Consider the following 26,895-nt stretch of genomic DNA (forward strand, 5'->3'; position numbering starts at 1 on the left):
ACCTGGTTAAGTTGAATTATTTCCCCCACTTTCTTCTTCCAGCTCATGAAAGCTGATATTTGTTTAATACCTTGTTATTTACATGTTGCCTTAAAGTCACAGTGACCAAAACGCTTTCCTCAGCCACAAGAAATTTCAAGCTACAGTGAGCCTTTCAGAAGGCTTTCCTTTAAGGTTTTTATAGCCATTTGCAGTGGCTTTTCATGTAACCAGTGAATGGCAATAGGAAGGGGTGAATGGAGGGTGCTGGTACACATTCACCCTCTTAAGCAGGCTATCAGAGCTACACAATGAAGAGGACACCCTAAGAGCAGATCTGAGCAGCTGCAGGCAACTGCTGGAGATGTCCAACTCTGTGCTAATTTCAAAGTGAACTGAGTCCTTCTGAGTAATTTGAAGTCCTCTCTAATTGACAGGTAAATTTGCCAAATGTATTTAAGTTGGGATATTAACTACATTATTTCCCTATCTAGAAAGTAATACACATTTTTAATCAATCTTTATTGTTGAAAGTATTACATATATCCCCTTTTCTCCCCATTGACCTCTTCTAGCCCACCCACAATCCCCACCCCAAGCCTTTACCACCCTATTGTCTGTGTCAATGGATTATGCATATATGCATACAAGTTCTTTTGTTGATTTCTTCCCACCAACCTACTCTCCCCCGCCTTCCCTCTGAGATTCCACAGTCCATTCTATGCTTCTATGTCTCTGGATCTATTCTGTTCAACAGTTTATTTTGTTCATTAAATTTCACATATGAGTAAAGTCATGTGATATTTGTCTTTCTCTGACTGGCTTATTTCACTTAGCATAATACTCTCCAGGTCTCTCTATGCTATCTCAAAGGGTAAGAGATCCTTCTTTTGTATTGATGCATAGTATTCCATGGTGTAAATGTACCACAGCTTTTTTAGCCAGTCACATACTGATGGGAACTTGAGCTGTTTCCAGATTTTACTATTATAAATTGTGTTGCTATGAACATAAGGGTGCATACATTCTTCCTAATTCTAGGAGTATTTCTTAGGATATACTCCTGAAGTGGGATCACTGGGTCAAATGGCATTTCCATATTTAATTTTTGAGGAAACTCCATACTGTTTTCCATAAATTTGGAAAGACTCCCATGTGATGAAGAAGAGGATTATGGTTGCTGTCTTTTTTCCTTCTCCTCTTCCTTTCCTTTTTCTTCTTACCTCCTCCTCTTTTTGTTTTGTTTTTTTTTTCACCTTTATTTTTTTAGCAACTAGCTGTTTTGCAGACAGTAACACACTTAATAACTATTTAATAGGTAGCTATTGATATGAGTTGGATTTAATAAATATTTCTCCCTGTAGCCTAATGGCTTATTTTTTCTGCTTTATTCTTCTTGTTTTATCTTTTCTCTTTATTTCCTGTGTAACTACAGCGAGATGTTTATACCTGCACTTCTGCATTTTAAGTAGTCTGTAAAAAGTTTGTTTATGTAAACAATGCAATGTGTCATGGTGTGTGGTGTAAATATTTTCATATCTTGTCAATACACACCATATTCTATAAGATTTTATAATTTTTTTCTCCTTGAGATGTTTATAAATGATGATATAATTTTCATTTTTATGTCTTCTAAGATGAAAATGTAATTTCACTCTAACATAAGATTAAAAAATTGCGTAAGTATAATCCATTATATTGAAAAAAATCTCTCCATTAGAAGGTATTTCCAATGATGCAGAGCCAAAAATCATACAAAAATTTTTAAAATGAGACAGTTTTAGTGGTTTAGAATGTATTAATAACTATGCAAATAAATGGTTGTTGAAAAATTGCTATTCTAAATAAATCCAAAATGCGTTTTAATACTTGAGCCACTGAAATAATAATAAAATCATCTTCAATTTCACATCAATGCTTTAAATCATGGCATGTTCATGAAATTATTTTCAGTGCATATTTATAATAGCAAGTGCATTTTAAAATTAAATGTCAAAATCCCTCAAAATTGTTAAATATTTCTGCAATGCTTAGTCAACAGCCATTTGTAAATTCTAATTATTCAACATAAAATAAGGGTAAGATATAATAGAATATATGACTGCTAACATAGATGATATACAGTATATTATCTGTCCAAAATTTTAATTTATGGTTAATTTATAACCATACTATATTTGATTAGAATATAATTTTTCTGATTTGCCATATAAGCTTCCTAGTCTGACTTATTCAGAGTATCTCTAATTAGTCTTCTTAACCCTTTCCAAAGCAATAATGATAATAGTTTAAGGGGTAAAGGTCTTTTTTTATATCAACCAAATTTCTATGTTTGGGGGTAATCATATGTCTTTAAATTTCACAATTAGTTATTCGAAAAAAATGTATGAAAAAACAATGCAAGTTAGGCTAGAAAAGGTCATATTAAACATACAACACATGCATAAGTACTACCTAATATTAGTGATAGGAATAACAGATAACATTTATAATTACTTTCTATCAGCCAGATACATGGGCCAAGTCAGTTTAGCTTCATGATAATTCTAAGACAGCAGGCACTATATTAAACCTACCTTTTAGATATAGAAAATTATGAATACTTTAGAATAATGAGGTATACAGCTAGGAGCAACGGAGTTATATTTTAAAATTGACAATGACATCTGTCACTGCACAAGTGATAATAGGTTAATTTCCTCAGAACATCTTCAGAGAAGAATGGATGCAACTTTGCAGTTGCATTTGGAACATTGAGAAAGTGTTACTTCTAATTTCATCTAGTGCCCATCATTTTTCAAAACTGCCAGGCTTCTCTTTCTTCTAATACCTACAAGTGTCCTCATAAAATCTTTCCTAATATGAGTCAAATTGGTGATCTCAAAATTAAATCCCATCCAAATTATCCAGTCAGTGTGGTGCAGGAAAGTAAGTGAGCAGGACAGTAGTCGCCAGGAAGTCAAAAGACCTATAGCATAGCCACAAGGGAAGATGGAAACGAGCCTGTATTAGTTTGCTAGGGCTGCTGTGACAAAGGACCACAGATCGGGTGGCTCAAACAACTGAAATGTACTTTCTTAAATTCTGGAGGCCATAATTTCAGGATCTTGGCATCAGCCAGTTTGGTGTCTTCTGACATCTCTCCTTGCCTTGCAGATGGCCATGTCCTCTGTATCTTCGTGAGGTCTTCCTTCTGTGTGTGTCTGTGTCCTAATAACCTCTTCTTATAAGGAAACCAATCATATTCAATTAGGGCCCACCTAACAACCTCATTTTGACTTAATTATTTATTCAAAGACCTTATCTCTAAATACAGCCACATTATGATATAATGGATGTTAGGATGTTGACATATATATTTGGGGGTAAAGGGGTACAATTCAGCCCCTAACAAAGCCAATCGTGGAAATGTAGTAGGAACTTCAAATGAAAGAAACCAGTAACATTTTTTTCCATCAGTTTTCTATCTTGCTGTTGGTGAAGCACATTTGACATGTCCTTCCAGATGTGTTGTTTGGAAGTCTAGTGTGGCAACTTGGTAGAATTATCATAGACTTTGGTTGCAAATAATTTATAGTTGCAGTGCACCATTTCATGGCTTACGGCAAGTAATGTTTGTATGATTCAACTCAGAAATCTCTTTGTGCTCAACATAAAAGGTTTATATTTTTCATTATGTGTAGTTTTTATTGATTTGGAATATGGAAGATAATTTTTAAAAAATTGGAATCTAAATCCTAATAGAGAATTTGGGTATATTAACTTTCCTCCCAATAACCATGTCAATTTTACAGTTTGGAACTATATCAAAGAATTCTGATGTTGGAAATTGGAGAGATATGGTCAAATTTCCTCCCTCCCTCCCTCACTTTAGGGAAAACCTACTTTGTTTACTGCAGTGGTTCCAAGTAGGGCTGGTTTTGCCCTTCAGGGGACATTTGGGGCATTTTTTGTTTCCATGGTGGGGAAAAGGGAAGGGCTAGTGGCATCTTGCCAGTGGAGGCCACGTAAGCTGCTAAACATCCCAAAAGGCACATGACAGCCTTCCACAACAAAGAACTATCCAACTACAGAAATCCACGGTGCAGAGGTTAAGAAGCTCTGGTTTACTAGAACCATCTCTTTCTTACAGTTCAGACCATTAAAGCAACTTTGACTTTAGATTGGGTTTATTTTTATAGGCTGATGTCTTACCCAAACTTGTCTAGCTGGATTTGGAGACTATGCCCTTAGCCCAACCCCTGGCTTCCCAGATTCATGACCCCTCCTCGTCCAGACTTCTGGACTTGCCCTCTCTTCACTTCCTCTCAACCCACAGATTTCTAAGTGTTGACATCTGTTAACAATGTTACCTGTCTCCCAGCTGCCTGGTTTTCCTACTCAGCTGACTGATTTTCCCAGCCCTAGTCCACTCTTTGTATCATTCATCTATTGCTGCCCATGACTCTGGTGTATTATTCTCAGAAAACATGATTCAGTGCTGTGTATGTTTTATACACCTGCTGAATAAGTGTGGAGGTAAAGGCTAATACACAGAACAAGGAAAAACAAATTCACCAATTATTTTCTCTACATATCTCAAGCAAAGCTTTTTGCTTCATTGGCTAAAAGTGTTTACTTTTATCAATAATCATTGGCTTAATGACCATCGGTTGATAAAAACCCTTGTAAACTCACAAATATGTTTCCATTTTAGAAATCTTCAGCCCCCACCAACTTCTAATCTCAACTGATTCATTCACAGTGAAAACCTATGACTAAAAATACATCCAGCCCTAGTTGGTTTGGCTCAGTGGATGGAGTGTTGGCCTACAGACTGAAAGGTCCCAGGTTTGATTCCGGTCAAACATGCCAGGGTTTTGGGCTCGGTCCCCAGTGGGGGGCATGCAAGAGGCAGCCAATCAATGATTCTCTCTCATCATTGATGTTTCTATCTCTCTCCCTCTCTCCATTCCTCTCAGAAATCAATTAAAAATTTTAAAATACATCTATATTCTCTTTATTTTTAACCCAGAAAGCAACAAAATTTGTAAATATGTTATCCAGCTAATAAATTTATTTGGTTTAGATAAAATATTTGTATCAATTTATTAATAGTCAAATATTGTGTGTGTGTATATATATATACATATATATACACTAATAAATAGCTGAGAAAACTAATAAGTTAGGAAAATGATTCTAGCATGCCTATATGCTCATCCCAAACTTGCCACTTGTCTCTAAGAGGAAGATTTGTCTTAGACAGAAAAATCCATTCATGTTTATGAGTATAACTCAAAAAACTCATTGAAAATAATTGAAAGAGGTTGTGTTCTTGATAGACATAGCAAAATAATGAGTCGCTTAACCCACTAAAATTTGGGGGTATTTCTCAAGTACAATGTAAAATGATAAAGGTGCAAGAACATTCAATGCCTTAAAAATGAGCTGTGGAAATGGTACACATCATATAAAAATGTATGTATAACAGTTATTAAATAGTAGTAGATGAAATGAAATTATTTATGTATAGGAATTATAAATAAGTTTATAAATGAATTATAACTTTACTGGAGATTTTTTTGGCCTTAAATACATATTTATTTATTTATTTATTTAATACCAACATAAAAACATTTGGATGAAAAGTCAAAGCTTAAGTCAAGTTTGAGAATTATACATTGACATCTGTTAAATATTTAAACATATCCCAATGGCTTGTAAAATTGCATATATTTGATTCAAATACTGATAGACATGTTATTAACTTATTTTATTTGAAATGTAGACATACTTAGGTTTATGCTTTTTTACTTTTTAGACACAAATTATCATTAAGAAAATTCTTAATTTTTATTTTGATTTGGCTTGTCACATCTCTTAACATGCCTATTATCTTCTAAACAAAAAATTCAAAATCATCTCAAAGGTTCCAGCTATTTGACCTGCTTATATTATTCCAAACATGTAGTAAATATTATTGAAATGAATCAGTTGTTTATTTATTTTTCTGAGCATGCATTTGTGTCATTTATTTCTGTCTTTCTAAATTATACACATTCTTGCAAGGCAGCTCCAGATGGATTTTTATATTATGATTAGTAGCCCTGCACATGAATCCGTGCACCAGTAGCTCTCTGTGGGGCCTAGCCACTCCACGCCTGCTGCCCAGAGGCTCTCCGCGGCCCAGAGGCCCATCTGCGGCTGGGCGCGGAACACTTACCTCGTCACCTTAACAACGAAGCAAGCGTTCTGCCAGGCCGCTCACACTGCCTGCTCTCAGTGGCGGCCACCCCCCCACCCCACAGGACTAGGGGACTCCAGTGGGGCTGAGAGGACTGGGCACCATCATCTTTGTGATGGAGTGATGGTTAATTTGCATATTACCCTTTTATTAGATAGGATTTCTTTTTTGATCTCTTTGTCTTGTCTCACCAATGAAAAAGTAAGTTGGTGGAGAAAAAAGACCACTTCTAATATTCCATTGCATTTCCATTAACTGGAAGATTTGTAAATATATAGTAAGGTGTTTATTGTAGTAAACTTGAGACCTGGTGCATGAAATTTGTGCAGGGGGTGTGTGTCCCTCAGCCCAGCCTGCACCTTCTCCAATCTGGGAACCCTCGAGGGATGTCTGATGGCACATTTAGGCCCAATCCTGACAGTCAGACATCCCTCTCACAATCCAGGACTGCTGGCTCCCAACTGCTCACCTGCCTCTGCCTGATTGCCCCTAATCACTTCTGCCTGCCAGCCTGATCACCCCCTAACCACTACCCTGCCAGCCTGATTGATGCCTAACTGCTCCTCTGCCAGCCTGTTTGCCCCTAACTACCCTCCCCTGCAGGCCTGGTCACCCCTAACTGCCCTCCCCTGTAGGCCTGGTCACCCCTAACTGCCCTCCCCTGCAGGCCTGGTTCCCCCCAACTGCTCTCCCCTGCAGGCCTGGGTCCCCCCAACTGCTCTCCCCTGCAGGCCTGATCGCCCCCAACTTCCCTCCTCTGCCGGCCTGGTCACCCCTAACTCTCCTCCCCTGCCGACATGATCGCCCACAACTGCCCTCCCTTGCAGACCTGGTCCCTCCCAACTGCCCTCCCCTGTTGGCCATCTTGTGGCGGCCATCTTGTGTCCACATGGGGGCAATCATCTTTGACCACATGGCGGCAGCCATCTTGTGTGTTGGAGTGATGGTCGATTTGCATATTATTCTTTTATTAGATAGGATAAAGGCCTGGTGCTCAGGTGGGGGCCAACTGGTTTGCCCTGAAGGGTGTCCTGGATCAGGGTGGGGGTTCCCTTGGGGCATGGGGTGGCCTGGGCAAGGGGCCTGTGGTGGTTTGCAGGCTGGCCACGCCCCCCGGCGACCCAAACGGAGGCCCTGGTATCTGGAATTTATTTATCTTCTATAATTGAAACTTTGTAGCCTTAAGCGGAGGCCTAAACAGGCCAGGGTGTGTGGAAAGCTTGGCTTCCTCCATTGCCGGAGAAACCCAAGCCTGTTCACTCCGTGGCCACAGCCATCTTGGTTGGGTTAATTTGCATACTCGCTCCTGATTGGCTGGTGGGCATGGCTTGTGGGTGTAGCGGAGGTATGGTTGATTTGCATACTACTCTTTTATTAGATAGGATACCAAACTACCATGAGGTTAAGCTGAAACTTTATTTAACCAGTCTCCTGTAAAAAGTTATTTTTCCCCAGAAACTGTAAGTATTGTTATTATAGCTAGATTAGGGTATTACACTTCTTTTCCTATATTTTTCACTTTCCACAAGGAAAAATATTTATCCAAAATTTCTAATAATTATGTAATCTTACAAAAGAACATATTTTAAAAATATTTACCTGGATTTACTTTTTAAAAGTTAACAAGAGAAAATATTCACATTATATCTTCTTCAATCTCCCCCCCCGCCTTTTTCTAATCCATATCACTCATTATCTTTCTGCCCATCAGTAAACAAATAATTTATTATATGTCTAGCCTACTGTGTGGCCAAGGCTTTAATCACTGCTGCATTTAAGATAGAGTTGTTATAATATGCCTGAGAGGCAAGTATTATGCAGAACAGTTGGAAGACAATATTAGCAAATAACCATGTATAGCATTGGTATGGTCATAGCACCCAGGAATTCAGAGGCAAATACTTATGAGGACCAGGGTGGTTGGGGTATGTTTCATTAATAATGTGGCACATTCAGTAATCTTTAAAGGATCAGCAGGTACAGAGAAATGATTCCAAGTGTTGTGTAAGTGACATAGCAAAGAAGGGCAGTTCAGATAGGAGAATTTTAAAAGTAAGCAGGATACTTATATCTAGTTTGTAAATCCCTAAGAAATGTTAGTGCTAAGAGGAAGTCCTTAAGCCGAATGGTAATGTGATAGATCCTATATTTAAGAAGAATTAAGAATTAATTCTTCTATTTAAAATAATTAATTGAGTACTGACTTAGAGTCCACCCTTCCAACAATAAGCCTATGGCACAGGTTCATCATCCACTTTTATTGACATAAATGTGAACAGAGACTGAAGAAAGTTCAGTAAATTACCCAAAGTCACACACTTGAGTATTTCTAACCTCAAAGCCTTTCCACTATATAATGCTTCTTCTCATAGCAATCCTGAAAACATGGACAATTGTTTAAAGCTACACTTTCTGCATTATATATATATATATATATATATACACAAAAGGCTAAGTGACCAGCTGACTGGCCGACTGGACAGTAGCTATGATACGCACTGACCACCAGGGGCCAGATGCTCAATGCAAAAGCTGCTGAGTGACAGCAACTTTGCAGAGTGCCCTCTCATACTCTGGGACCCCTCAGGAGATGTCAGACAGCCGGTTTTGGGCTGATCCCCACAGGCCAGACCAAGGAACCCCACCTGCTGGAGGGACCCCACTCACTCTGCAGACACCTTTCGAGCCAAGGCGCCACCCCAGGTGCGGCCAGCCAGGGAGGGAACTTGGCTCCAGGGTGTGTCCAGCCTGTCTCACCCAGTTCTGGCCCCGCCAGCTACCTTCTCATTAATTTCCTTTCAATGTGCGTGAATTTGTGCACCAGTCCTCTAGTCCTATATAATAAAAGCATAATATGCAAATCGACCCAATGGCCAAACAGTGGACGACCATCTGGACGACTATCCGAATGATCATCCAGGACCACGCTATGATACCCACTGGTGCCAAGTGGGTGTGATGCAATTTGTCAAGGGGCCCAGCCATCACCCCATGATCGCCCACAGAGGGAGGCCCAGGCCACCCAGCAGTGGGCTGCAGCGGGTGGGCGGGGCCTCCCTTTGCAAGAGAAGCATGAGTCCTGGGTGCTGGAGGGAAGCCAGTGCTGGCAGCTGGGGGAAGGAAGGCCTACTCTTGCACAAATTTCATGCACCAGGCCTCTACTAGCGGCCCGGTGCACAAAATATGTGCACTGGGCAGGTTTGTCCCTCAGCCCAGCCTGCACCCTCTCCAATCTGGGACCCCTTGGGGGATGTCTGACTGCCAGTTTAGGCCCAATCCCACTGGGCAGTCAGACATCCCTCTCACAGTCCAGGACTGCTGGCTCCAAACCGCTCGCCTGCCTGCCAGCCTGATCACCCCCTAACCACTCCCCTGCTAGCCTAATCAATGCCTAACTGCTCCCCTGCTGGCCCGATTTCCCCCAACTGCCCTCCCCTGCTGGTCCAGTTACCCCTAACTTCCCTCCCTTGCCAGCCTGGTCACCCCCAACTGCTCTCCCCTGCAGGCCTGGTCACTCCCAACTGCCCTCCCCTGCCAGCCTGGTCACACCTAACTGCTCTCCCGTGCAGGCCTGATCCCTCCCAACTGCCCTCCCCTGCAGGCCTGGTCCCCCTCAACTGCCCTCCCCTGCAGGCCTGGTTCCCCTCAACTGCCCACACCTGCAGGCCTGGTCCCCCCCAACTGCCTTCCACTGCTGGCCATCTTGTGGTGTCCATCTTTGACCACATGGGGGCGGCCATCTTGTGTGAGGGCATGAGGGTCAATTTGCATATTACCTCTTTATTATATAGGATATATATAATCTATTTACAGTAATAGTGCTAGAGCTTTTCTAAAGCCAGTATGCCTATAGTGATATGGCATATCCACATGTTCTATTTTTTTTTTTTTTCATCTTCTAAACTGCTCCATGGACATCAGTTTTCCCAAAACAATAATGATAAGAACACAAAGCTTGAAGGCAATATTGGTGAAAACGGTGGTAAGGTCTGAAATAGGTAACAAATGACAGGTGAAGAACTCAATACATGGTCAAAATCATCTATGTGTGGAGGGAAACCACTGGGTTTATAATCATAAATAATTTATATTCCATTACAACCACCTTAAAACTGTGTGATTTTGTGCATGTTACTTAACTTTGCTGTACTTCAGTTTTGTCATGTGCAAACATAGGAATGGGCCAATTTCAAATAATATGAATAACAATGTAAATGAAAATTCACAGAGGTATATAAACCAAACATTATAAATTTTAAAATGTTTATTTCTTATTACAATTTTAAACAAAGGTATTTCAACTTTGGGACCATCCTTTTAAAAATATATATGATTTTTTATTACCAATATAGTACAGATTTGTAGTAAAACACCAGATAATCAAAAAGAAGAAAATACAAACCATTCCTGTCCTATGGTCCAGAAATGAATTAGATTTTGTTGTTTATCCTTCAGGTGTTTTAAAATGGAAAATGCAAATAACCAGAAATGCAATCATATAACTTGTATCACCACCAATTCTTAACATATTTCCTATCATTTTAAAGTCTTCCAAAACATAATTTTAACAGACCTAATGTTCACCCAAAACCATACTGTTGAATTGTAGAATTATTATTGAAAACTATTCTCTATTTGTTTATAAATAACACATAGATAAATAAATAGGTAAATACTGGCACACATTCATATTTTTTTAGAATACTCTTCTAAAAGTGGAATTGCTTTTTTAAAATGCATACAAAACCAACAGTTTTAGCACTTGTAAAATTGGCTATTGTGTTTGCAGCACCATGGGTGAATGGCATGTGCTGAATAACATCAGTGGCCACCATTCACAGAGTCAAAAATGTGAACACCAACATCCGTATTAAGTGACCTGAATATCGTAGTTCTTTCAGATTGTTATGACAGAATCGCATAGACTTGGTGTCTTATAAACAACAGAAATGCATTTATCACAGTTCTGGAGGCTGGAAGTGTGAGATCAGGGTGCCAGCATAATTGGGTTCTGGTAAGGATCCACTTCCAAATTCAGACAGTCATTTTCATTCTCCTTGTGTTCTTACCTGGTGAAAGAGAGAGCCCTCTCTGGTACCTGTTATAAAGGCACTAATCTCGTACATGAAAGTTTCACCCTCATGAACTAATCCCCTTCCAAAGGCTCCACCTCCTAATACCAACACATTAGGGATTAGGATTTCAACATATAAATTTGGGGGGATACAAACATTCAGTTCATTGCAAAGGATTTACAGTCCTATGAGCAGCATATGAGAGTTTACTTTTCCCCACTTCTCATAATGGGGCATATTACATGTTATCACTTTTATACATGAAATAAGGTAATTAATGAGTAACAAATTATACTTTATTAATAGTATGAATTATCCTTTTTTCAGTTATTTATTTATTGTAGCTCCAAATGTCTCATGTATAATTGCTAATATATCCTTTGCGTATTTTTTTATTACTTCATCTTTTTCTTATTAAATTGTAAGAGCTCTTTGTATATAAAATTAGTATTTTTTTCAAATATATGTTGCAAATAGATTCCTCATCTGTCATTTGTCTTTTTGACATTATTCTTTTATAACAAAACAATGAGGAAAGGTAGACATAAAGACAAAAATAGATAAAAGAAAATGTGAAAAAAAAAGGAAGGAAGGTTAAAAAAGAGAAAAATAAGAAACCCTTTTTATAAGAGAATAAAGTTGAAAACTAAAAACTCAGAAAAGATCTTGATTTGAATCCTCTGTACTTGATCCCATAGGAAATCACTTTATTTCTAAATGGAATTGTTCTGTGTTTTACAACTCAGATACTTTTTATGCAAAGCAATCTGTTTCCTGATTACCAGGTGTGGTTAAGAGGAAAAATGCCTCCCCCCTCCTCCCCACCCCCCCCCCCCCAAGATGCCTTAGTTTGTGAATATGTTAGTTATATTGCAAAGGGAAAATAAGATTGCAGATGGAATTAAGTTGCTGATTAGCTGACTTTAAGATAGGAATGTTATCCTGAATTATCTGAGTGAGCAAAATGTAATTACAAGTCTTTAAAAACTGGAAGAGGGAGGCAGAAGAGGGTCAGAGGAAACATAACTGTGGAAGAATGTTCAGAGATGCAACAATGCTGGCTTTGAAGATGAAAAATGGGGGCCACATGCTAATGAATGTGGGTGGTGTCTATTAGCTAGAAAGGCAAGAAAACAGGTTCTCTCCTAGATCCTCCAGAAAGGTATGCAGCATTGCCGACATCTTTATTTTAGTCCCGTTAGACCCATGTGGGACATCTGACCTATAAGATAAAAATGTGTGTTGTTTTAAGCTACTTAGTATGTAGAAATTTGTTACAGCAGGACCAATAAACAAATACACAAATTGTTCTGAAGTAAGTATAATGCAAGATAAACTGCTTACCCAGTCTGAATTGTAAATATGTTTTCCAATGACACATTCACTGTACAAACAAAAAACTACAAAGAAAATGCAGTCAGAGTTTTCTTTAATTGTGAATATTTACAAGGATTTGATATATTTGTGCACATTTGTACACTTTAATGTGTGGATTACATTGATGTTTAGAATTATATAAGATGTGCTCTCTGTAATGTCACTTGAATCAGTTGATTGCCTTCTTAAGAAATGGGTGTGAACCATTTCAACATGATGGGCCTCAAAGCTAGTACACATTTTGTCTTCAATGAAAATCTGGTGAAGTGTTGCTGTATCCAAGCAACCTGAACACAGAAATAAGCAGCAGGTATAGACAGAAAGTAATCTGTCCCTTCAAAATCGTGAAATGTGCAATGTGTGTAGCAAATGCTGATAAACAGCAGAACAAATAAAGACCTGGAGACAGGAGCATTCATTGACTAAGCAGTTTGATCTAGTTAGGAAATTCTGAAAAAAAATAAAGACAAGAAAAAATGCTGCTTGGAGAAGGGAAAATGCCCTGAGAATCTAAACAGAGACCCCTGCTGGGTCCTTCTAAAAGACCCTTCAAACATTATGGTTTCAGTTCTGTAGTTGAAAACATTCAGGCAAATGCAGGGGGAAAGAATTAATTTTGAGGAATACTATATGAATTAAATAATTCCTAATAAGACACAGAAGTAAGAATTAAGATAAAAATAAATAACAAAGTAAATGAAAATCCTTCCACTTACATTGCACGATATGTGTAGACCTAACTTCCACTCTTAGCCACGTGTCTTTGAAGAGTTATCTCCTTTACTTGCTATTCATTGCATAATCCACAGCAATCCTGTCATTATCGCCATCTTGCTACCACTCAGTCCTCATTGAGGTTATAAGAACCTCTTTTATGGGTGGAGCAGAGTTATTGAAACCAGTGCATATTTGATCACATGACTTGATATGACCCTTTGCAGCCTTTAACTTACCTAAATGGACAGCCTTTATCCTGTGGACCATGCTCTTTCATTTCTCTTCCTGCAATTCCTCTCTGGTATATTCACCTGCACACAGGTCATCTCCAGCTGGGAGTCCCTCAGGCATCTCCAATTCAACACATCTGAAACTAAATTCAATATCTCCCCCACCCCAACCTCCTCCTCCGGAATCCCATATCTCAATAACTGCTATCATCATGTGCCTAGTTGGCTAAGCCAGAAGCGGCAGAACCATGTAGTGTTCTAAGCAGTACCTGTTATTGGTTGATTGAATTATAAATCCATGAGATTTGAGTGTTCTTCTCAGCCAAGGACCAGTTGAGGCGGGGGCGGGGGGTTGATACGTGGCTTTGGATTCTTGAAAAATTTCCTCTAGCCCTGTCAGTTACCTTGCATAAAGTGAATTTAGCAAATGTTAGATTTAGTGAGTCCAGGTTTTCAAACTAATGGCAGGATCTGTGCTCTGTGAGGACTTCCCTTTATCAGTCATTTTTTGCTTGGAATTTCTGCTTTGTCAAGTTTGACAAGAAACCATGAGAATACCAACTTCCTTACTTCAGAGAAATCCTAAAAAGCTTGGAGCACTTTATTTTTATGAATATTTCCTTTCTCTGCAAATGCAAATTGCTCCTAGAAACCCTTGGTAATGAATTATTTAAACAAAAAACAAAGGGACTACAGAAGAAGCCTGTGGTATTAAATTAAACGTTACCAGAAAGAAGGATTTGGGAGCACGTGAAATAAAAGCCACAAGATCACTATAATTACTTTTCTTGGCAGGCCTGCCCATATGTGTGGCTGTCCCTGAAATTTTGACAGGAAATTGTATGATCTATTTCAAGTGCCTGTCCTGTTATTTTCTTGGAAGTGGATAGCCTGCCTTAATAGCCCATGTGGGTAACTTTCTCTCCTTCAGAACACACTCTTTTTCCCTGCAACCTACAGGTCCCTTTGAAGCTACTCTCTATCCATGTACCTGTCCCTTAGTCAATCTAAGGGTCCTTGGCATGGTCCCTGATAACCGCACCATCAAGCTGCATGGTAGCTGGGTGATTTCAAGTAGAGAAGAATGTATATACTATCTTATGAAGAGAATAACTTCTTCAATCCCAGGAATTGTGTGATGTGGGCATACCCTTACCAGCATTAATGTTGGTTATAAATCACAAGTTAGGTCAGCTTGGATATCAAACAGTGGGACATCTACTGTTTCTAGAAGATTCTCCTCTGGCACACAAATATCAGCATATTTATTTATTTATTTATTTATTTATTTATTTATTTATTTTAGAAAATTTGATACTGACCTTTTAAAGATTTTTTTGGGGTGGAGGGGCAGAGTGCAGTAAAGAAAGAAACTTTATTCAGTGCAAAATAGTTCAATAATTGTGATACAACACAGCTGTTTTTAGACCAGCAATTCTCAAACTTTCACTAGGTAAAGGAGTAATGCAAACCCAAGTCATGGCAAAATCCATGGTATTTGGTGTTTTACAAAGAAGTATAAGACTAATTCTTATTGGGAAATGAGATACTGCTCTAAAGATGGGTATCTTTAAGACAACAAACTTTCATATTAACTCTTTCATAAAAGAAGGTGAAGTAGCTGTTATATACTTCAAAGCGCAATAGATACTTCCTTATGAAGGGTTTCTGAAGTGTATGAAGCTGGCTCTTACTGAAAAATAGTTATTCATAGGAAATAGTCGGTTTTCACATTTATTTTTAAAATAAAAATTATAACAATTTCAGTAATACCTAATATGATTACCTACACAAATCACAATATGTACCAGATACTGTATGTTTATATTATTTTTATTGTTGAGTCTATTACAGACACCCCTCATCTCCCCACCACCACCTCTACCCAGCCCCTGCCACCCCTCCCTCTGGCCATCACCACACACTGTTGTCTGTGGGCTATACATATAGTTCTTTGGCCAATCTCTTCACCTTCTTTCACACATTTTTGATCAAAATAAGAACTTCATTTATATTTGCACATTTTGTGCAGAACTCAAGAGTGTAATATAAAAGAGTGGTGCTGTGAATAAAAGAGACCTTCTATTAATGAAATTAACATCAAAGAGGTGTTAATGATGTTAAAATGAAATAGAGCTTTTAGCTTTTGGGTGGTCTCTGCTTAGGAAGGGAAGGCATTTCCTGGAATTGGATTTCTGAACAAACAGAACAATATCATCTGATGGACTGCTCTGTATTTTGAAATGATATCCACATCACTTTGGCTAAGAACCTTTTGTTTCATTTTTGTGCTCTAAAAAATAAGTATGATGCTTGAAGAACTGTTAAAAAGGGCAGTGGCTCTGTGCCCATCTTCCATCAGTCTCCTAACTGCTCCAATTTTTGAATGGCATGATTTCCTATATATAATGGCTAGCATCTTCTATTGTATATTTTCTCTTTGGTTCCTTGTTTAGTTAGAAAAAAAATTCTTGCTAGAAATGTATTGCATAAATATGGCTTAAGTAAACACATTATATAAAATAATGTTGAACTAAAGTGGATTGCATTAATAAGTAATAGCACATTAGATGTTTTGCAGACCAAAAATACTCTATGCTTATTTTTAATGCAAATAATACCATATGTTTTGTAGATTTTTAGTAAATTTGTGTCATAAAAAAATGTTATCTCTCAAAAGTTTGCATGTCATTCTTCTGTTCAAAGTTGTTTAATTTTCAAGATAAAGTTTAAATACTTCAACCTGGGGTATTAATCAGGATTCTACAGAGAAATAGGACCAAGAGCATCCTATCTAATAAAATGGGAATATGCTAATTGACTGCCCTGCCCTCAAAGATGGCAGCACCCATAGCCAATAAGGAGGGAATATGCTAATTGACTGTCACACCCTCAAAGATGGCGGTTCCCACAGCCACAAGATGGCGGCACCCAGTCCCCTCAACTCCGTCGGGGCAGCAGGCATGGTAAGGCTGGGACCGCCCCCAGGCAGGCCCAGCCACTCTGTGCTCCTGCTTCCAGAGTCCCCCAGTCCCCTCAGCCCCCCAGCCACCCAGGGCCGCCCAAGGCACAGGCAAGCCTCAGATGGCGGCTGCCCAGCCACCCAGGGCCACCTGAGGATCAGGTAACAAGGGCCGGCCAAGGCTTGAGCTGCCGGCAGTGGCAGCAGCAGAGGTGTGATGGGGCGTCACCTTCCCCTGATCGCCAGGTTGCCTCCCGTCCCTGAGGGCTCCCAGACTGTGAGAGGGGGCAGGCCGGGTGGAGGGACCCTCTCCCCTCCAGTGCATAAATTTTCATGCACCAGGCCTCTAGTATATATATAGCTATATTAGATAGATAGATAGATAGATAGATAGATAGATAGATAGATAGAGAGAGAGAGAGAGATGGAAAGATATCCTATATAATAAAAGCCTAATATGCAAATCAACTGAACAGCAGAACAACCGGTCGCTATGATGCACACTGACCACCAGCGAGCAGACGCTCAATGCAGGAGCTGCCCCCAGACTACAAGCCCTAGGACAGCCAAGGTGGGTGCCAGCAGGGCCCCCAATCACCCCGCTGGTCGCCTCACAGATCAGCCCTGATTGCCGGCCTTGTCTAGGGACCCTTCCCATGCACAAATTTCATGCATCAGGCCTCTAGTTTATTGTAAAGAATTTGCTTATACAATTATGAAGGCTAATAAATCCCAAAATCTGCAGTTGGCAATCTAGAGATCCAGGAGATTTGATGAATGTAGTTTTAGTAGGCATCTAAAGACCTAAGAACCAGGACATCGAATTATATAGTTTCTATCCAAATGCCTGCAGGCTTGAGACCCAGGAGAACCAGATATTTCAATATGAGTCAAAGGCAAGAAAAATCTGGTGCCCCAGCAAAGGAACTCTAGCAGAAGTTTACTCAGTCTACTGATTAAATGTTAAATTCAACCAGAAACATCCTCACAGACATGCTCAGAAGAATGTTTGTCAAGTGTCTTGGCCCCCCATGATGGGGCACCTCATTACCTAGTCATGTTGACACATAAAATTAACCATCATACCCAGAATGCAAGATCCTTCATTATCTAGTCAGAACAGAACAGTTTATCCTTAGTTTCTCCTATAAATCCTCTCTCCAGTCATTCAGAACTAGTTTTATTTCCTTAAAAGCATCTTGACTATTCATATTCATGTTTTCTTACAGCTGCTTTTCCCTCTGCTTGAGTGCAATTACCCTGTCTTAGGTTGGGTCCCCCAGAAGTAGATCTGAAATAATAATTCAAGTGGGAGTCATTTATTTGGGACATGATCCCAGGAAATATCATCAGAGAAATGGGGAAGGGAGACAGGAAAGCAAAGGAAGGTAGGAATGTTAAGTTATAAGCATATTACCACTGGACAACTGGGGTTCATTTCCAAGGCTCAGAAGGAGGAGACTTGGGACACAGTATAGAACATGCTTCTAAATTAGCCCACCAAGAAGCAAGGGAGCTGGAGTACTTATATGCAACTCTTGTCAGTCATTTATAAAAGAGCTAGTGGCCCACTGCATGGATTCATGCACATTGAAAGGAAAATAATTAGAAAAAAATATTTTAATATTGCTATTTGCCCTTTCTCTGTAATGGAAGTGTCAGAGCTGCCTCTGGTTGTTGTCTTCAGGGTGATTGGCGGGGCAATCAGACCCCACCTGGCTCCCTCAGCGCCTGGGAGCCGGGTGGCTGTCCTGCCCCCTGCCACCACCTCTGGTCGCCATCTGTGGGGCGATCAGCAGGGTGTTCGGGGCCCTGTTTACACCCATCTTAGCCTGGCATCACCCACTCACTTGTTCCACCATCCCACCGCGGTCCCACTCTCGTCGGGGCCCATCAGGGCCAGCAGTGCCTCCACTGCCTCCCACTACCAGCACTTTATCGCTGACACCCGCCATGGTCCGTGCTGCCCCCTGGTGGTCAGCGCACATCATAGCAAATGGTTGAACTCCCAGTCAAATTCCCAGTTGAGGGGACAATTTGAATATTAGGCTTTTATTATATAGGATGCCCTCTGGGGTGTGAAAAGTCCCTTATATTACTTGAGTGGGTTCAAGCAAACCAGAGAAAACCCTCAGGCAAAGAGACCCAGGGGCTGGTGGCTGGATGTCAGACTGGCAATCACTGAAGCATCAAGGAACAAGGAGGAGTAGATAGAGCATCCACATTTGCTGGGAATCTACTGCAGCTTTTTTTCCCCTAGTGAATTCTCACCCTTTAGGATTCTGCTTAAGCCTCACCTCTTCTGGAAAGCCTTCACAGACTTTCTCTCTGACTTAGCGACCACATGTCTGTTTCTCAGTAGAACCTCTGCATACCTGTACCAGAGACTGTTACTTTATCTTCTGATTATTGTTTTAATTGTCTGTATCACCCATTTCTTTGGGAGCTCTTTGAAGGAAGGAATTGTAAACCCATTGCTCCAGGGCCTTGCAGGGTTCTGGCATGTGGTATTGGTCTATAAATGGTTGTTTAAGTAGTAAAAGTAATATAATAATGACATCCTGATAGTGAAAGCCAGTATTTATTGAATGCTCATTCTGTGTAAGCATTGCACATGTATTAACAACTCTAGAATATTAGTACCTTTATTATGCCTTATTTTCTAGATGGGGAGCTAAGGGATATAGGTTTACAGAATTTGCCCAAGATTATACAGCTACTTATAGTTGGGCCTGGAAGTAAGCCCAAACAGTCTGAGTCCAGATCCTGGATATATTAATATACTTAACTACTATATGTATAAATTAGTGAATGACTGGAATGAATGAATGAAAACACCAAATCTGATCCTTCAACACAGTGGGATAATTCTGGGGATGATGCTATTAGTACAGTCTATAAAGTTGAAATATTTGCTCTGATGTCATGTTTTCTAAGAATCCTTCCAAGTAGTCCACTAAAGCATCTATCCCTTCTCTGACACCGTTCGTAATGGCACTGACAACTCTCTACCATATGTTCAAATGTATCTTCATATTCTAGTTTCCTTACTAATGATAAGTTTCTAGACAACTGCTTAAGAGTCTGATTCATCATGCTGGTTTTTGTTTCCACAAGCACAAAGCTTTGCACACAATAGACCACCAATGAGTGTTTTCCAGGTAGACTATAGGATACATGGGTGACAAGCAAACAAATATCGGACTCTTCCATTATATTTTCCTAGAAACTGTAGAGACTCTTTCTCACCCAACTCTGAGATTCCAGGGAGTCTGTTGTCATAGAGATTTTAGATGGTTCTGAAAACAGAGTTCTGTGTAAATATATTAAGTTCAGGGAAGAATCTGTGAAGAGTTTTCTTTATAACATTTTTATAATCATTTAGTTAGAAAATTATATTTCTAAGAAATAGGTATTCTTTCTCCCAAAACTGTATTCATAGAAAGAATTAAAGAAAGAAATTATATAGAAAATCACTAATGTTTCCAACAGCTGAATGATTTACTTTTTTAAAAGCTAATGATGGTTATCATTAATTACCTTTCTAAAACCTCAAATTAAATACACTTTCCATTTCCACTGACTAATATACCTCTAATCTTTATTTATAATTAACACTAAGAAGAGTGCCATATTGAATAAATTTGGCTAAAAATTACTATATTATAAAACACAGCCAGAAGGAAGTTGAAAATCTTTAGAGTCCTCATTGTTTTCAGACCATCACATACTAGTAGATACATCTTGTCCTAGTATATAGGAGCGACATAGGAAATAACAGAAATTTAATCCAGTGAAAATTTCTTTATTGATTCTAGTGTATAAAATTAATTATATTAGGTGCCACAAAATACAAAGGAACATAACACATGGTCTTTACCTTTGCAGAACTTATGATATAGAGATGAACATTTGGAAAATAGATATATTAACTAGTAACTGTAGAATTTGATGGTAATAATAGCTAATATTTGGCACTTGATAATGTTTCAGTAGCAGTCCTAATGCTTTATGTGGCATTATCTCATTGAATTCTTACAGCTCTATAAAGGAGGCAGTATTATTTCCCACTTTCTGGCTGATAAACCTGAAGCTCAGGAAGGTTTGGCAACTTCTCCAAGATCGCATGCCTAGAGAATGGGTGGGTGGAGGAACCTGTATGCAGATCTAAACCCAAAGGTCCTTAACATTCATATGTTGACAGCAATAAAAATAAGATACGCCAAAGACAATATTATTCATTCAAACTTGGTTTGAGCAAATGTTATGACACCTCAGCCTTGACCTTGAAGGGTGAGAGTGGAGAAATGGAGTAGACCCTTGCTTCCTAGACTGAAGCAGGTAAAGGAAGCTAAAGGAGTCCCTGAGAAAATAGAGAAGATTCAGGTGTTGTCAAGTATGTAGATGGCAGCATGAGTGGAACAGGCGTGTTGAAATTGAGAAAACTGGTTGGAACCAGATATCTTGGCCTTGAGTGTTACCCCAAAAAGCCTAAACTTTTCTCATTAGACAAAAAAAGAGGCACTGAAAGGTTGTGAACCAGATCAGAATTGTATTTTAAGATTGATTTGGCAGCTACATGTTAAAGGAATTGGAGTCAGGAGCGGCAAGAACAGAGGACCAATTTGGAAATCATAATACAGGTAGGGCAAATGGCACTGATAGTCTGAATTTGGGTTACAATATGTGAGTAGAAAGGAGGAAACATGGAAATGGACAGTATTTGGCACTGACTAGATGTGAGGAATATGTAAGAACAACACAAAAGTTCAAAACAGCAAACAGATAATATAAGGAAGCACATGCCCTTATCCAGTTTAAGGGAGTTGCACTGGGCACTGAGAGGAGGGGAGTTAAATGGGAGTGGTGAAACTGGTGGGGCATGTGAGACCACACAGTTAAAGGTGGGGATTTAGATGTGTCGCAGTCAGAAATTGGTCTCTATGTTGACCTACAACCAAGTGGTGATGCCCACATTTCTCAGATATTTGAGGTGAGCATGAATATCTTTACTAAATGCAGAAAAGGTGGTATTTAAAGTCTGTGAGTTTTATTTTTTAGGAATTGAAATTATTTCAGTGAGCATGCATAATTTTTATAGCAAAAACAAATTATTGCATATATAGCTTGTTATAAATATATGACAATTTTTTAAAGAAATATAAACCCCAGTTTCTCTAATGTGTATACTTTCTTCCTAATTTACCTGATAATATAAGACAGTAAAAATGCATGATTTATCATTCTCTTTTCCTTTTTTTAAAACAGAATAATGCATATTGGAAAGGGATAGTAATAAATTATTTATTACATATACATTGCCAAAATATTTATTTAATTAAAAGCAAAATACCAATTATAGATGTAATTCCACAAATAACCAAAATTAAACTGCCATAGTTTTTAGCATTCTCAGTCAGTCTTTACTTATATGCAAAAATAATTTTTGCATATTGTAATGATTGATTAGAATAAATGTGTATGTTTCTAAGGTAGAGTTTGGGTAGTGTTTTTTTTTTTTAATCTTTATTGTTGAAAGTATTACATATGTCACCTTTTTTCCCCCATTGACCCTCTCCATCCCACCCCCTGTCAAGCCTTCACCACCCTATTGTCTGTGTCCATGGGTTGTGCATGTATGCATACAAGTTCTTTGGTTGATCTCTTCTCATCACCCACCCTCCCCCACCTTCCCTCTGATATTTGTCAGTCTGTTCCATGCTTCTATGTCTCTGGATCCATTTTGTTCATCAGTTTCTTTTGTTCATTAGATTCCACATATGAGTGAGATCATGTGATACTGATATCATTCTTTTTTCTACTAAGTTTTTTTCTTTTCTTTTTTTTTTAATTAATCAGTTGGAGAATTCAAGTGTTTCTGGCTTTCATATGAATTTTTCTTTATTGTTTCTTTTTTTAATAGGTGATAATGAAGAAGAAGATGTTGACATGAAAGAAGATTCAGGTATTAAATTTATGAATTTATTCTTAGAGGAAGGGGAAAGATCGTTCTATTGATCATGTACATTGTACTTTTTTTTAAGAAAAGACAAAATAAGGTTCATGAAATGTATGTTCAAGGTCATAAAATAAACTAGTTTTGTTAACTCTTATGGCTAATAGAGCTACTATATTTAAGCATTACATTTTACTTTGAGATTCCTGATAGTTAAGGTAAAAAATGAAACATAAGGTTGTAGTTAATAGAGTTGTATAACAAGTCACCCCCAAAACTTAGTGGCTAAAACACCAACTCATTGTACCCATATATTTTGTGGACCAATAATTCAGACAGAACATAGCAAGAGTGACTTGATAAACCTCCTTCACAGTCCTGAGGCCTCAGCAGAAAAACTCAACATATCTAGGCTGAAAATCTGAAGATTCCCTCATGCACATGCTTGGCTGGTGATTAATATTGGCTATCAGCTGAAACCTTAGCTAGATCAGTTTTCTGAAACACCTATGCATGACCTCTTTATGTTGGTTGGGCTTCCTCATAGCATGGCTGCCAGTTTCCAAAGTGGTTTATAGAGAGAGGGAGCAAGCCAGAGGGAGCTTAGCCCTTTATAGGACTCAGTCTCAGGGGTACTATAGCATCACTTCTACTGAACTTTATTCAGAACAGTCAGTCAACTCACCTAGGCTTAGGGAAAGAGAAAATAGACTCAATCTCTTGATGAGGAGCAGTGAGGTTCTGCAAAGCATGTAGGACCTGAAATGTTGCTGTGGGCATTTTTGGAAAATACATTTTGTACATGTAATATATTGCTCTCATTTTCAGAAATTAAGATGCCTGCCAACTCCTCCAGAAAGACTAGTGTTTGATGAGAGAAATCTAGTGGCTAAAAGCATAGGCTCTGGACTGAGGTAGCCACCCAATCTGTGCCTGATAATGAATGCATGAATCAACAGGCCTGAATTCAATTCTGGTTCCATCACTTTTTTACATTGGGCAATAGTCTTTTCTTTATAATCTCAGTTTACACCTCTGGGAGCAATAACTCACCATATAGTCTTATTTGAGGGATTAAATTATATCAAATCCAAAATGTGTCTTGGAGCATAATAAACACTCAATAAATTATTACTTTTCTCTATGTCATTCTAACAAATACTGTAAGGGTATAGGACTTAATTCTATGGTATATGTTCCCGATTCTGATGGCTACCCTACTCAAGGCATAAATTAAACCCAGATTTCAAAATGAAAATAGATATCTTAGAGGTCCTAATTTTTATGTAACTTCCTATTCAATTTCATAACTGCCTACAAATCACTGACAACCTTAGTCTGAGCAGCTCCATTAACAGGGAACTCTTTAAATTATGAGGCGACCAATCCCATTAGGTAAAGTTTGGTTAAAATTGTCATTCTCCTTATTAGATCAAATTTACCTCCCTTACCTGATCTCTCATTATCTTCCTGGAGAAATAACACCAGTTCCTTTTCTTCATAACCGTTCATTGGAACATTGATCATTGCTTCTATATATTCTTCTTCAGTCTGAAAATGTCTGATTTCTAAAGTTCCCTTGGTTTCCTCAGGGTAATATTCAGAGGGTCCTAGAAGCAGAGGGATGGTCTAGATTTCAGGAGCAGGAATGAAGTAGGTCAGTGGTCAGCAAACTGTGGCTCGCGAGCCACATGTGGCTCTTTGGCCCCTTGAGTGTGGCTCTTCCACAAAATACCACGGCCTGGGCGAGTCTATTTTGAAGAAGTGGCATTAGAAGAAGTTTAAGCTTAAAAAATTTGGCTCTCAAAAGAAATTTCAATCGTTGTACTGTTGATATTTGGCTCTGTTGACTAATGAGTTTGCCGACCACTGAACTAGGTGGATGGGGGATGGTAGCAGCAGTTGTCAAGTTTCCTACCTGTGTCCCCTTGACACTCACTGTCACTTTCCAACTTCAACAGCTTTCTGAGGAAAGTTCTTGTGACTCAGCTGAGTGCTTTTCTCTGGTCATGAAAGCAAACTCAAAATACCAGGAGATTAATTTCTCTGGAGCAACCCTCAATCAAGGATAGACATGAGTTGATCAGTCCCCCTGCAGGACACATCAGAGGCATGTTCTTCTCCAGCACTGTTCAGTAGAAATATAATGTGAGCCTCAAATGTGAGCCTCAGGTATAATTTCAGATTTTCTAGTAGTCACATTGAAAAGAAAAAAGGAAAAAAGAGAGGATTTAATTGAATAATATTTATGTAACATCATATATGTAAAACATAATTTCAATATATAAACAATATAAAATTATTAGTCAGATATTTTACTTCTTTTCATCCTATGTTTTTGAAATTTGTTTGCATTTTACATTCACATCTCAATTCAGACTAGCCATCTTTCAAGTACTCCTGGGCAGTAAGTGGTGTTGGACAGTAAGATTTTATATCATTGCCCAGAGGTCCCCAGGAGAACTGAGCCCTGATTGTTTACTGTGGAACTTGCTCATTAGCACACCCATTGTTGGCTGCCTTCCCTTTTCTGTTTCACTTCCCTACTCCCTTCTGGTGTTTCCTGGGATAATCTCTCAAATTAAGTACTAGCATTCAAACCTTTGCCTCAGTGTCTATTTCTGAGACAATTCAAACTAAAACAAAATTCTGCTTGCCTTTTGTAAAACACAGAGGCCAAAATAAAATTTAAATTAAAATGTCAATTCATATACCCATGCAGGATGTCTCATTATTTAAAAAAAAAAAAAAAAAAAAAAAAAAAAAAGGAAACAATGTATGTTGAAAAAAGACTTTAAGTGATCACCTTGTCTTGGACTGCATTCCCTGAATTTAACGTTAATGTTTGCTATTCTCATTTAGCCTGCCCACATAAAGTATCCTTGGAAAATCCTTCAACATTCCCAGCAAGGGAGTATTGATTGCCCTTTTAGCTAGCCAGCATAAAGACCTTATCTTGCTAAGGATCATTTGCCTAAATGCCATAAGCATACATTTCTAGGCAAAGGGAGTTGTCTTCTTAATGAGATGCAGATAACTATCCAAACCACTGAGTGATTTGGAGGAACTCATTATTAATGCTAATACAGAGCCCACGTGGATGGAGTCTGCACTTGCAGTTTGGAGACCTTAATTGGATCACCATGTCTGATTTTAGTCCCACCACGTTTCCTGGGTTGTTTTGTTTTTTGTTTTTTTTTTCCTCCAGCAGCTAGATGCAGCTGTTCAAGTCACATTCAATGGCTGGAGGATGCAGTCAGAATGGGCTTTGGAAGCTGCTCTCCATTTCCTAATATCTATGATTGCTGAAATCATGGGTGATTTCTGTGCTGGATGGTTCCAAGGTGTGCCAGCTGGGCTTGCCAGACATTGGTGAACAGGCTAGTTTCAATTTAGATAGCACATTTGGGCATGTTGGTCTCCAAGATGGGTCTGAACAAGTTTCCCAAGACCATTCACTGCTGCTTCCCCTCTACCGTGCATCACCTCTTCTTCTCATATAAGTAGAAATGCTGGAGGGATTTTTAAGAATGGAATTAATGAAAATGATAGGCTACTTGGGTGAAGCAACCAGCCAACAAATGCTAGTAGATAATAGTGAATAATAATTTGAATACCAAAAACCAGTGAGGTGCTGGGAAACTGACTCTCTGGGTGGAAGAAGCCCCAATGTGAAGAGTCTGCAGAATCTTTGATGTAAATACACCTACTGTGGTATTGTTAAATCTACCAAGCATGAGGTTGATGAATGTCAGAGTGGAGGAGAGATGGGTACAATAAGCTGGTGTGAGCTGGCTCAAGTCAGCTCCAGCATACCTCTGCTGAGTCATATTTTAATTGAACATGTACCTTGTGCCAATCCTTCAACATACATGAACTCATTTAAGATAAGCAGCAACTCTAGGAGGCCAGGAATGTTATTACTGGGGCTTAAGAGGGATTAGTTCCTTGCTTAAATACTAGAAACAGAATTTAGTTGTATCTGATCTCAAAACTCATATTCTTAACTTTGTGCTCCTGTCTCAAGACTATAAAAGTAAGTAGAGGCAGGAACATCTCAGATGATGTCAGACTAGGTCATACACAAAATGAGGCTCTGTCCCCATGGGAAATGGTAGAAACATACTGGCTTAAATGCCTATGATTTATTTTAAGTCCTTTAATATTTCTGTAATCCTAGCACAGTAAATGTTTTTCTAGGTCCTTCCATTTCCACGACCACGCACTGTTCCCAAACTGAGTCAACAGGGACAGAAAACCAGCAGCCACCCATGCCATTTCAGCCACATGAGAGCCAGGAACAGAGATGAGTTCCTCAAGTGGCAAAGCCAAGCTCATGGCAAACATCCAGGTTTCCACTCTCTGCCAGAATC

The 26,895-nt window shown here is 38.9% G+C and overlaps 1 protein-coding gene across 4 annotated transcripts in view; it reads left to right on the top strand.

Annotated features, from left to right (window-relative positions):
• MACROD2 (mono-ADP ribosylhydrolase 2) overlaps positions 1-26,895 on the top strand; it is a 1,970,509-nt gene that overhangs the window by 1,757,868 nt on the left and 185,746 nt on the right. For all 4 annotated transcript variants that reach the window (XM_080685397.1, XM_080685398.1, XM_080685399.1 and 1 more), the window contains exon 10: positions 22,490-22,531. In XM_080685397.1, the coding sequence (XP_080541523.1) occupies positions 22,490-22,531 (42 nt within the window). The remainder of the gene's footprint in view (positions 1-22,489; positions 22,532-26,895) is intronic.

Source organism: Plecotus auritus (assembly GCF_963455305.1).
Source record: "Plecotus auritus genome assembly, chromosome: 8".
Lineage (NCBI taxonomy): Eukaryota > Metazoa > Chordata > Mammalia > Chiroptera > Vespertilionidae > Plecotus > Plecotus auritus.